The sequence below is a fragment of the Sinocyclocheilus rhinocerous genome, unplaced genomic scaffold (genome assembly GCF_001515625.1).
Source record: "Sinocyclocheilus rhinocerous isolate Xijiao unplaced genomic scaffold, SAMN03320098_v1.1 scaffold1046, whole genome shotgun sequence".
Taxonomy (NCBI): domain Eukaryota; kingdom Metazoa; phylum Chordata; class Actinopteri; order Cypriniformes; family Cyprinidae; genus Sinocyclocheilus; species Sinocyclocheilus rhinocerous.
This window is the reverse complement of record NW_015646218.1, coordinates 49,928-62,002: the sequence shown is the minus strand read 5'-3', so window position 1 is coordinate 62,002 and position 12,075 is coordinate 49,928. Positions and strand designations below refer to the sequence as shown.

Genomic DNA, 12,075 nt, shown 5'->3' with positions numbered 1-12,075 from the left:
GTTAAAAGCTCATTTACTTGGACATCTCCACTTTCGGTCACATCTGAATTGAAGTGACTTGAAATGATGATCTGTGAGTAACAAGTATTTTGTTACTGGTTGCTTGTTGATAGTCCCTAACTGTCAAGGAAAAATTAAACTGGAACATGAATTTACATAGTATTAAAAACCAAACCCAGAGAGGGGTTTTTCTTCTCATTTCAGAAGTCCGTGCCACTCCTGCCTATTAATGCCAAAAAAGGCAAACTGCCAATCGTGAAGCCGATTCTCAACAAAAAAGATTTGTTTTTCCTGATTTCCTTAAGGAAATACCAGTTCTTGCAAGGAAGTAAAAGAATAGTGTTAACATTTCTGTTAACATAATCTTAGATTTTAGGTTTAGATAATGAATTTCTTCATTAGAACCACTTTGCTTTTATTTAATTTCACTCACTAGTCTAGCACACAAAATCAACACTAAGTATAAACTAAGGTACTACAGGGATTTTCATAGTCTGTATCACTGAGCAGCCTAGTTCTTGCACTGGTTCTTTTTTTGTCATGCTGACTCTGTATTTTCAGTGGGCATGGATTCAGATAGGGTATCAAAATTGCTTTTACATTTCAGTGAGGTATGAAAGTGCTTATTTATAAGTGTAAACAAGCTTTATTTTTAATACTTGACATTTGAGTATTTCTGTAAAAGGGAACTACCCAGATTTCTGCTATACATTTAACCGTTATGAATTATATGCTTATTCTGTCATGTTCCTGCCAAAGAATTTCCATTTAAGACTCTGCCATAGACCTTCTGTCAGCCTGTGGCCAAAGCAGTCTGTTTGATTTGGAAAGGGTGAATAAGAAAAAAGCAGGCATTCAGCAGCGGTAAGGAAATGTGGTGATGCTAGTGGAAAGGACGAAATCTGAGCATGGAAATCTACAAGTGAAATGTGAAAAGTGATTGACAGAAATAATAGGGGAAAGCAAGGAATGTTTTTTTAAGCGCAAGCGAATAAATGGCAATAACACGTTTTGTAATCAGAGCCAGATGTGCCCTAAAAATGCCACTCTTGTGTATTTACTCTGCCTCAAAATGTTATTAAAACTGAGTATATCTGATATATCAGACGTTAATGTGTCCACACACTTCCATTCAGAGCTGATGGACGTTTTTTGTAGTCTAGGTTTGGTTGTCATCCAGAGACCAGAAATAGCTTGTGGAAACAACTACATAGGCCATTTTCTTTTCTTTTTTCACCTCTCTTTTTCTATCTTTTTGTGACTTTCCTTCTTCTTTCCTTTTTGTCTCTCAGAGAATTTTTAGAGGGATAACAGGGATGTGATGTTAACCGTATTATACAGCTTTTATTCTCACTGCCTGTCTTTATATATTGTCAAATGTGTTATTTATCACTATAATAAAGTCCGTTCAAGAACACACCCTTTCTTCATCTCACGATCGCTGTGCTGGAGACCCAGGGTATGGCTCGCTGTGGAATGCACTCCAGTAGGGCTCTGTGAAATTGATTTAGTGTTGTATCTAAATTAGCAGTACTGGTGGAGGAGAGTGGAATTTGCAGTAAAGGAGTGAATACTGGCAGTATAATTCCCACGGTTTTCAACACTTTCATGAGCAATAGTGCTGCCTCACAGGTTCTCCAAGTTTTAGTACTGGTTTAGTTAGAAAGATGCTTCATGATGATGACTTAGTTTTGCTCTTCTTCGGAAACAGGAAGGAAACTTTCCTTCTTTTAATTCCATCACTGTAATTGTCATTTGTACCAACAGTAATTGCAATCATTGTGGTATAATTGTAATTACAGTTCCTCTGTATGCTGTGTTTAGACGGTGTCCAAGGTTGTTCAAACGTTCTTGCTTGGTATTGCAATGGAAATATCATTTTGCAGTGGGGATGTGGGCAGACTGGATGAAATCTGAACTTGATTGAACACTGGGGGGTGAATGCACTAAATTAGTGGCTCTCAAACTGTGCCTGTGCTCTATATGCACCAAAACCCATGACATTAACAAAATCTTTAAAAGAAAGATGTTCATGTTATTCAAATAGTTATTTTTCCATGTTTATTTCTGATTACTTTAGAATTCTATTAATTAAATGTATATAATATATAAATTTATGCATACACAGTGGAAGACTTGTGCATCTCTGTGAGTCTACATAATGCAAGCGGATGGTCAGTGTCTTCTGAAGTGAAACGATTGGTGTGTGTGTGTGTGTGTGACATGTATGACAGATGGCCAGACAGTTGGCAGTTTAAAAAGTTTTAAATATTAGTATTTGTCTCACATGCACCTATTGTTTTAATAATCACTCTAATTCTATGAGAATAGGAAAGTCCATACCACAGCTGTAATGTTAATGAGACAGAGGAATGAAATTGTTGGAATCACTTTAATAGATGATGAACGATAAAAACATTGACAGCCAATCAGAATCCACGCAACTTTAAAGAGTACAAGCATTTAAAGTGAATGACGCTTAATAAATAAAAAATAATAAACAGTGTTATCGTTGGTTGGTGTGGATGCAAATGCAGTTATCGTCATAGTTATCTTTATAGTGTGAATGGGCCTTTATTCACATACTGCATTTTTCAAAAAAAAAAAATTCCTTTCTATGTAACAGGTTCTCATTGTAGATGTTATTTGTGAAATTTTACAGTCCTTGTAAAATTTGCAAGATTGCAGTGTGCTGCATCCATCACAACTTAGCACTCAGAACTGACCTGAAATCCAAGAGAATTGCATCATGGAAGTTACATTCAGCACAGCTTTTTGGTAATTTGGGTATTACCTGATTTACATAATTCCTTTGGTGAAACTGGTTCTAGTGTAGACAATGTGTGCAAATTAAAGATGCCATCAGTGGGTGCAGTTAATCCTTAGCGAATTTCCCCCATGTGATTGCTTACATCTTTACTTTTCTATTTCAGAGAGTTTCCAGCCTGGCGGTTCACTCTTCTCTGAGCACTATCCGCATGCCAGTCCCTCTCGTAATGAAGGACAAGAGAGAGGAGGAAAAGAGAAAAGACCCAACATCAGCAGAACACACTGTCAGACCAACGATATCAGGCCTTTTTCCTCTTGTACTGCCACCAAAGTCAGCCTTTCTCATTTAAATAAAACTAAAAATACAATTCAAAACAAGAGTAAACTGAAACATGTCAAAAAGCCTCTCAAGAAAAAGAATCCCAAAGGTCAAGAGGTCACAGGAAGTGAGGTGAAGAGGAGAGGACGAGGTCGACCAAGGAAAAACCCTGCACCATGCTTTTCTCCACCTTTACCTGCCACACCTTTACATCATGAAACCACGGAGTGTCCTGCGAAACGTAAAAAAGGAGATGACTATACAGTACTCAATGCGACTGAGTCCATGGCTCAACATGAGAAAAGGAAAAGAAAGAAAAAAAGAGATGAAACGAAGAGCAATGGTAGGCAATGGCAGGTAGATGAAGGAAAAGACTCCGCTCTGAGCCAAGAGCCCTCTCAATCGCACATCGACACATCCTCACCTTCCCAGGATCTAGCAGTGTCTGTAAACAGCCAATCAGAGAAGAGGTCTGACGTGGCAACTGAAAAGAAATATGAGTGGGCGGGGCTTTACTCGGATGCGTATAAAAGCGAGAAGTGAGGGAGCTCTTACATATTTATAAACAAGTATTAAGAATATTTGTTTAAATGCAGCCTTTATTTAGAGAGCTCTTGACAAATCCTCTGTCTGTTTGTTTAGTCCGCACAGCCCCACGAGTCTGTCCTCTCCAGTACACACAGACTGCCTTGACTATGATCCTGAAGAACGTGAGCACGGTCTATTTCCTGCACCTATACACGTAGGTAAGTTTGTGTATGTGTGTGTGTGTGTGTGTTTATTGGGGTCATTTGGAGGTCACTGTAAAAGTTGAACTAAAAAAGTGTTCTCTGTCAATCAATAATGAGCTGGAATTAAGTCCAAACTTGATTTCTTGGTTCAAACACACAAGTGGCATTTGAAGTGGGAGGGGCCACTGAAAAGCTCATTATGATGTCATGGTATGGCAATGACTTTGCTAATGAATAATGATGAGTAATAATAAATAAATAATAATCAATTAATATTAATTGAGCTGACATTTCTACATAACCTTACATTCACGGTAAAAAAGAAATTGTTACTTGTAGCATCAAATCAGTATAACAATGATTTCTGAAGGATCATGTAATGTATTATGATTATTGAGTAATGACTGCTGAAAATTCAACTTTGCATCAAAGAAATAAAATACATTTTAAAATATATAATTATATTGTAATAATATTTCACAATATTATTATTTTTACTGTTTTTTTTTTGCTCAAATTAATGCAGCCTTGGTGAGCATAAGAGACTTTTTTCAAAAACAAAAAAAATCTTACCAACCTAGAGCTTTTGAACTCCTCAGTAATTTGCAATCTTTCTATTCTCTAAGTTTAAGTGTGCAGATATGTATGGCATTAGTGTGAACTTTTTACACCTCTCAGAATAGTTTAAAATAGAGTGAGCGATAAAGAGAAAGAATTTCAATACATTCATAACCTGTGTGTGTGACAGGAAAGTATCTGAGGCTGAAACGGATTGACTTTCAGTTGCCCTATGACATATATCGACTCTGTGCACAGGAAAAGGTATTTTTTTTAATTATTTTAAAAAACATGAATGGTCTGTCATTATTTGTTGGCCCTCATGTCATTCCATAAACCTATATGTCTTTGTTCTGCAATAGAAAAGGTGGAATTTTGTCAAACTTCACTTTTCCATAAATACACTTATGTACACTTAATTAGACAAAATCTACCTGAGCTATGAAGTGCGATAATTTTGTGCGAGGAAACTTAAGTCTAAATTATTTGCTGAAAATCGTTCAGTGTAGATCTTGAATTTCATTCACTATTGTGCACATTCAAAAATGGTCCATCACAATTGGTAACAAGACATGTGAGAACCAGTGATCACTGGGTCATGGGTCATCGGTTGTTGGAGGTTTTGAATGACATTAGGATGAGTAAATAATGAAAATTTAAATTTTTGAGTGAACTATCCCATCACATATTTCCATTTTATCGCTGTCGTACAATAATTATGACAATCTCTGTTCCAATACAGCGTCCTAAAAAGTCACGAAAGACGGCCCCATCCAGTGAGTAGACTTACCAGCTAATTTGTGTAAGCATGTTTGTGTGTATTTGCATGTGTCTGTGTTTGTGTATGTAGGTATAAGAAAGGCCTAAATCAATAAATAAACAATTTCAGTCACAGGTCTGTATGGAAGTCTATTTGTGCCACATAACAAAAAAAATCATGCTATGGTCAATTATGATTGGCATAAAAAGTCGAAATTATGACAAACTAAATCATAATTCTGAGATAAAAAGTTGAAATTATAACATACTAAATCATAAGATTAAAAGTCATTATTATGATATAAAAGTTGACAAAAGTATTATTTACTGTGTCAATTATGACGATCAATTTAGACTTTTTTTTTTAACATAATTATGACTTTTTCATAATTTTATCATTTTATCTCATAATTATGACTTTATATCACATAATTTGTACTTTTTTCCCTCATAATTATTCTTTTTTATGTCATCATAATTTTCCAAAGCATTTTTTTCTTATGTGGCAGAAATGGGCTTCCATATGTCTGGAGCAATGCAAACACAAAAAACTAATCAATACAAAATGTGAAGCTCTTGAACTGCCACTTGGCCAATCAAATCTGATTACTGGCACTGACTACTGTGTAATATTACATTTAAAATGGCTTTGTTCTCTGAAGTAAGTGTGTAGAAGCAATTCATATTGTGTAAACATATTCTTCTTTGTTTCTTGCTCTGTCTCTTTGAGATGGATCTGTTGATGTAATGTCTCGCACTCAGACCGAAGACAGTTCCTGTAAACATCAGAAGCTCAGTGTGACTCATGACTGCGTTTCTGAAAGCCTTAATAGGTAAATAAACACACATATACACAAGCACATTCACCATTTATTGCTGAATTTAAAGTGGAGATAAATTCTCCCAGGCTGTTTGGCCACTTGGTTTCAATTGTTTAGTCCAAAACTGATTTTATGCTATCCCATAACCTTTTTTTCTTATCTTAGGAATGTCAGCGCTAGACCTAATACAGAAGAGGTTGAAAAAGAAATGAGTGAAACAGACATTGATAATAATCTTCCCAATCAACCTGACCCTCCCAAACAGCAGGTATAAAGCATGTTTAGACTTCACTACTAATTCCATTACAACATGCCTGAAAGTGACTGCATCATTGTGAATTAGTTTAAAACACATGGTCAGTTTGGTCACTTTGCGAATGACTTTATCTGCAGGAGAAAGGCAATGATGCTGAAAATATCCCCTCCCCTCTCCTGATGATGCCCTTGTCTTGTGAGGAGAGGCAAGAACACACATAAACACCGACAATAGCATTTCTATACCCAATAGCATAGCTCACCCTCTTTATGTTTATGCTCTTCTCTTACTTGTACACTCATATTTCTCATTATCTTATGCTCCTTACATTTGTGCTTACATCTTTGATTTGCTCTTATTCCACTGATAGGAGCTTTGTCTTGGAACATGGCGTCTTTCTGGTGAGAAACTATGAGAAAATGAGAGACAGACAGGCATTGCTCCTGAGGGAGGAGGTGACAGAGCGAGTGGAAGAAAATGAAGAAGATAGAGGGAGCAGCCAGAAGGGGGATCAGACAGGGGATCTTGAAGACACCAGCACTAAGTCAGGTCCAGCAGTGTGTATAGCTGTAAAATGTGTGTGTGTGTGTGTGTGGTGTCACATTGTTCTTAGCTCTTAAAGGGATAGATGACCTGAAAAAATTATTATATTTCAATCTACTTTGACTCTTATTAATTGTGCAGGCTGCTGTGTCTTTAAAGGGGTCATGAACTGGCTTTTTTATTATTTTATATTGTTGTCTGAGGTCCACTTATGACATTCGCCTGGTTTTTAGATTCAAAAACATCAAAATCATTAAGTAATAGGTTTTTATGGGCGTGCCGCATTGAAAACTTGGAAGTGTAAATACCCACTGCTATGATTGGATAACAGTTTTGCATAGTAAACTAACTTTCTGTGTCAGTTTGACAAGCTACGTCTTTCATAGTTGGAGCCTTTTGTGACTTTTGTTAGACATGTACACATAATCAGGACCTATCAAGCGATCTCAAACAAAGCAATAGTGTGGAGGCTTGGAGCAATAGTGTGTTTCACCTATTTATTACGTCATTCATAGACACATTCCAGGATCTGGTGTTCACTGGGCCTGGTGTCAATAAAAGCTTTTATTTCAGTAACAAGGATGTTTTGAGTTCTGAAACTAGCAGGATATTCTTTTAGTACTATGATCTCTTATATATCAAAAGCTCAAGTAAAAGATGATTTCTCAATTCATGACCCCTTTAAGACTCTTCACATCTGCAACATGCACATGCTGGACTTTTACTCACAAACTGCGAGTTTGCTGTCCAACATAGTTCCCTTGTGATAAAGAAGTGCGCTTAATTGTATCGAATGTGCACTTGTAGTGTACTTCAGCTTTCAAATTTTACTTTGAAGTACATTTGAACTCACAGTTTTAATAATCTTTTGTTGTGCTTTAAAGAAGTACACTTAATTTGATGTGTTGACTAACATAAGGCACATTTAAAGTAGTTGATTATAATTGTAACTGTAATGTGTTATTTGATATTACAGTTATATATTCTTAAAATGTACTGAATTGCAACTTCATCATTACATATTTGTGATTACAAATATATATTTGATTACATGACATACAAGAATAGAAATTACTTAAGTATTTAATTAATTAAATTAAGTATTTTTAGTTTAACATATCTATATACATAAGTCTTATCTAAGTGGGCCAAAGAAGCACTCGATTCTTAAAATGTACTGAATTGCAACTTCATCATTACATATTTGTGATTACAAATATATATTTGATTACATGACATACAAGAATAGAAATTACTTAAGTATTTAATTACTTAATTAAATTAAGTATTTTTAGTTTAACATATCTATATACATAAGTCTTATCTAAGTGGGCCAAAGAAGCACTCTAAAGTTAAATTTAACACGTTTAATACATTTAAACTATAATACATATTCATTTAATTGAAATGAAATGAACACAATGAAGTGTCAGAAAACATTGCATTCAGTTTGCACTTAAGTATATTCCTTTAAAGTATATTATTTCTGTAATAAGTACTCCTGAAGTATGCTGAAGTATACTTCTTTTTCATTAGGGTTCCCTTTATCTTTCAGTAACAGGTTCTGTGTGAAACGTGCAGGTCAAATTGTGTAAAGATCAGACTTCAGAGAACTTGTTAAAAAGTATTTAGAAGAGAAAAATAAGTATCTATCCAGATTTTACCTTAATATGGGCCAAGTTTCTGAATACCAAATAGATAAAACTTTGCACCATGTCCATCTGTCTAAGGTGTTTCCCTGCCTGTGGCCCTAGATGCTTGCCAGTATCTTTGGAAAATGGATGGATGGCCATTATGTATTCGAGTTGCAGAAGTACAAATCAAGTCATTTTATCTTAGTTTTAATAAATGGTACTTTTTTATTGTGGAGGAATTTTTAGCATTATAAACTCTTAAAAATATCCAGCAATTAATCCCTCATGAAATGACTTGTTTAATATTATTCATTTTAAGCTTTTGGCTGAAGTGTATTTGTTTGTCAGGAAGGCTCACCTTAACCTAACCGTATGTACTAGTGCTACCAAAAAACATTTACATTAAGTGGGACAGTCTGTTTATAGCACTTTTTGTGACCTGAGGCGGTTTCTTGATGAAGAACATGGCATCAACTATTCCTCCTCCTCTCCTCTCCCTCCTTCACGCTCAGCAGGCTGTAGCTGTGGAGCAGCTCCCAAAACCACCTCAATTCTATTTCCACTCAGCATTAGTGAGAAGGGCAGAGGAGGACATGTGGTTAACGGCTAGCGTAGCTGGCACGTACAAGCTACTGTGTCCCGTTGAGTTCATGGAAAAAGTGTATTTAAGTGCATTCCAATTATTGCACTTAAAATAAAGATGACAGACTATGAGAGACTTCAGATTACAGTCCTTTACTAAATGTGCATTGAATAGTCCGTGAGTTGATGGCTGCACATTTTTCAAATGTGTGTATCAAGACAATATTCGGTGTGTGTAAGAGGATGTGTGTTCTGCACATTACAGACCAGTGCCTGACTCACTCGAGTCCACAGTCAGAAAACAGAGAGGGAGACGAGGAGGGGAGAAGTGTACAGAGCAGAAACCTCACGCAAACACTGCAGGGGATCTATGACGTCATTGTCAGTCACAGGGGTACGTCTGTTGATTTTATTAATAGAGACGTGTTGCAAAAGAGTGAGACAGAGGATCAGTGTGAAGACCAGCACAGCTGATCACTCTTTCTGTTATTTGTGTTTTTAGGGTCATCTGGACAAACCATCGCCTCTCCTCTGCTGAACCTGTGCTCCAGGAAGAGGTTTGTGCGGATGTGTGTGTGTCTGTGTGTGTGTGTGTGTGCTTTTCCACTCACCAGTGTTGTTTACTCAGCGGCTCTCCTACTGTTCTCTTCACAGTCTTCAGATGATTAGAGAATCAGGGAAACTGGGAGTTAAAACCTCTTCCCACTGGCAGCTACAGTAGATTGCAGAATGTTCTTAAAGTGATGATGTGGTGATGATCATATTTAGGGATGTCAATTGTCAGTATTGATTAATTAATGTTAATGCTGCAAAAATTTGATTAATGTATATAAAGAATGAAAACATTTCTTTCATTAATACATTCCCAGTCTAATGTACTTTAATGCATTTATATTTAGCAATTTATTATCCATGTATTATCATTAAAATTAATGTTAATAGAAAATACAGATATACTCCAATGGACTATAAAATATTTTGGACAGTACTTTTTATTTGGAACTTTAAATTCAACTTATTACACAGAAGGAAGTCATCTGGTTTTATTCAACTCCTGCTTCTGATTGGGGTCAATCATGGTTTAGAATTTTAGAGTGGCACCTGCCATGGCCAGTTAAATTTAGGAGGCCATTCACCTGGACACGCCCCTGTCTTTAAGGAATAGTTCACAAAAAAATTTAAATTCAGTCAGTTGCCAGTTGGTGTCACCAAACACACACAGATGAACCATGAATTGCTCCTTGGTATTGCTAGTCAGAGACAGATGATACCAATCATTCAAAAGTTTGAGGTCAGTAGGATTTTTAATGTTTTTGAAAAAAGTCTCTTGTGCTCACCAAGGCTGCATTTATTTGATTGAATTAAAAAAAGAAAGAACGAAAAAACAAGAAAAAAAAACTATTTTTCGGATGTAAGCATCAAAACAATGCCCTACTGTATTGCAACACATCAAAGCAGTCAATACAACACAGTCAAGAATAACTTAGAGATGTTGCCAGCGTTTACTAAACTGTGGAGTAGCTTTGATTCTTGCTGCTGATTTGAATGGCGATGCTTCCCGTTTTAAGTGTCAGTTGATGGACTTTCATTTTTAAAGCAGCACTATTTAACTTTTGGCGCTCTAGCGGTTAATAAACAGAACTGCACACATCCCGCGGAAGAACATTCCAACCGGAGCTACTTTCCTAAGTTTATGTCAATGGCGATTCACGCAGGTATGTGTTACTCCGCAGCGGTGACGACCCGACCAGGCTACAATAGTCCAAATATAAGTACATAAGTGTACCGTAGTGATTCGGAATAAGACAAAAACGCGGTTTGGAAGATGAATTCATGATGTACTCGCTCATTATATACATTTTGCAAATTTTGAACACCGAAAAAGTTACATAGTGCTGCTTTAACCAGAAATGTGCGCTCTGCTTTTCTGATGTTCATTGAAGTTTTCCTTGTCTTTTTCTCGTGTCACTTGAAATGTGTCCATTTTGAATCGTTGTTACCAAAGGCGAGACACTTGAAGAAAACATAAACGATCAGTTGTGGGACTATTCTCAGCCCTCTACGAACACCTTGGCAATTGTAAAACGCACCAAGGATTAATGAGCTACTGGATTCATGAATATTAATCAGGTTGTGTGCGTTCGCGAGAGGGTGCTCGCTGCAGAGCCAAATGGGAGGAGCTGGAGCTCTAGCTCCCCCTCGCTGGATGTAATGGGTGGAGCTAGACACCCAACCACTCCCTAACCCTACCCCTTACCCTATCGCTAAACATAACTCCACCCATTAGTTCACACAGAGGTGGAGCTGGACATCCAGAGTGGGGGAGCTGGAGGTCATTTGGTTCTGCAGTGAGCAGTACTTGTCTGTCTGTCTATCTGTCTGTCTGTCTGTCTGTCTGTCAGTCATTCTAGCATTTATTAACTATTTAGTTCTATTTATTCAGCCCTCTACGAACACCTTGGCAATTGAATCGCCATTGGCTAGTAAATTTTTTAGTTTACTTGCCAGACTGATATATATATATATATGTGTGTGTGTGTGTGTTTGTAAAATGGCATGTAAAGTGAAAGTACACTCTTAAAAAAATTTAAGTACACTCTTAACATCAGTCAGTCAAGCATTATAGTATGATAATCAATATTATTTAATGATAGAACTTTAGTAATTAGAATTAAAACTTGATAACCATGTATGAATGCATATTAGTCATTTTAACTGAACTTCGGACTGGTGGTGGTGCTTTTTTTGGTCATTCAGTGTTTCTGTAAAAAAAAAAAAATGGGGGAAAAACTAACAAAAAATACTGATAAGATAACAATGATACGAATTCTACTAATAAGAACAATATAAAACCATAGACTGTATAAAAACATGGACGTAGTGCCCGTGACGTCACCCGTAGGTTTCTGAAGAGCGTATTTGAAGCTCAAAGTAGGCGGAGCCAGCCGTCGCCATCTTGGCAGCGCGTCCCTCCCGGATAATCGAAAATGGGGAAAGAGGCGGGAGCTGGTTGCTTAAACCACGCCCACCTAGCTCGATGGTGGTGACAGCAGCAGCAATCCACCTGTCACTCAAGTGGCCACGCCCTTAATTATGCAGAACT

General features: G+C 36.7%; 1 protein-coding gene across 7 annotated transcripts in view; it reads left to right on the top strand.

The window, feature by feature from the left end:
* Positions 1-12,075, top strand: part of LOC107707165 (histone-lysine N-methyltransferase ASH1L-like) — a 29,501-nt gene that overhangs the window by 10,472 nt on the left and 6,954 nt on the right. For 3 of the 7 annotated variants that reach the window (XM_016511089.1, XM_016511086.1, XM_016511088.1), the window contains exons 4-13: positions 2,934-3,627; positions 3,731-3,834; positions 4,568-4,641; positions 5,120-5,153; positions 5,867-5,969; positions 6,123-6,225; positions 6,351-6,418; positions 6,584-6,762; positions 9,238-9,366; positions 9,475-9,529. In XM_016511089.1, the coding sequence (XP_016366575.1) occupies positions 2,934-3,627; positions 3,731-3,834; positions 4,568-4,641; positions 5,120-5,153; positions 5,867-5,969; positions 6,123-6,225; positions 6,351-6,418; positions 6,584-6,762; positions 9,238-9,366; positions 9,475-9,529 (1,543 nt within the window). Of the gene's footprint in view, positions 1-2,933; positions 3,628-3,730; positions 3,835-4,567; positions 4,642-5,119; positions 5,180-5,866; positions 5,970-6,122; positions 6,226-6,350; positions 6,419-6,583; positions 6,763-9,237; positions 9,367-9,474; positions 9,535-12,075 lie in introns of those variants that run through there. The other 4 variants (XM_016511090.1, XM_016511091.1, XM_016511092.1 and 1 more) reach the window with 4 other exon arrangements.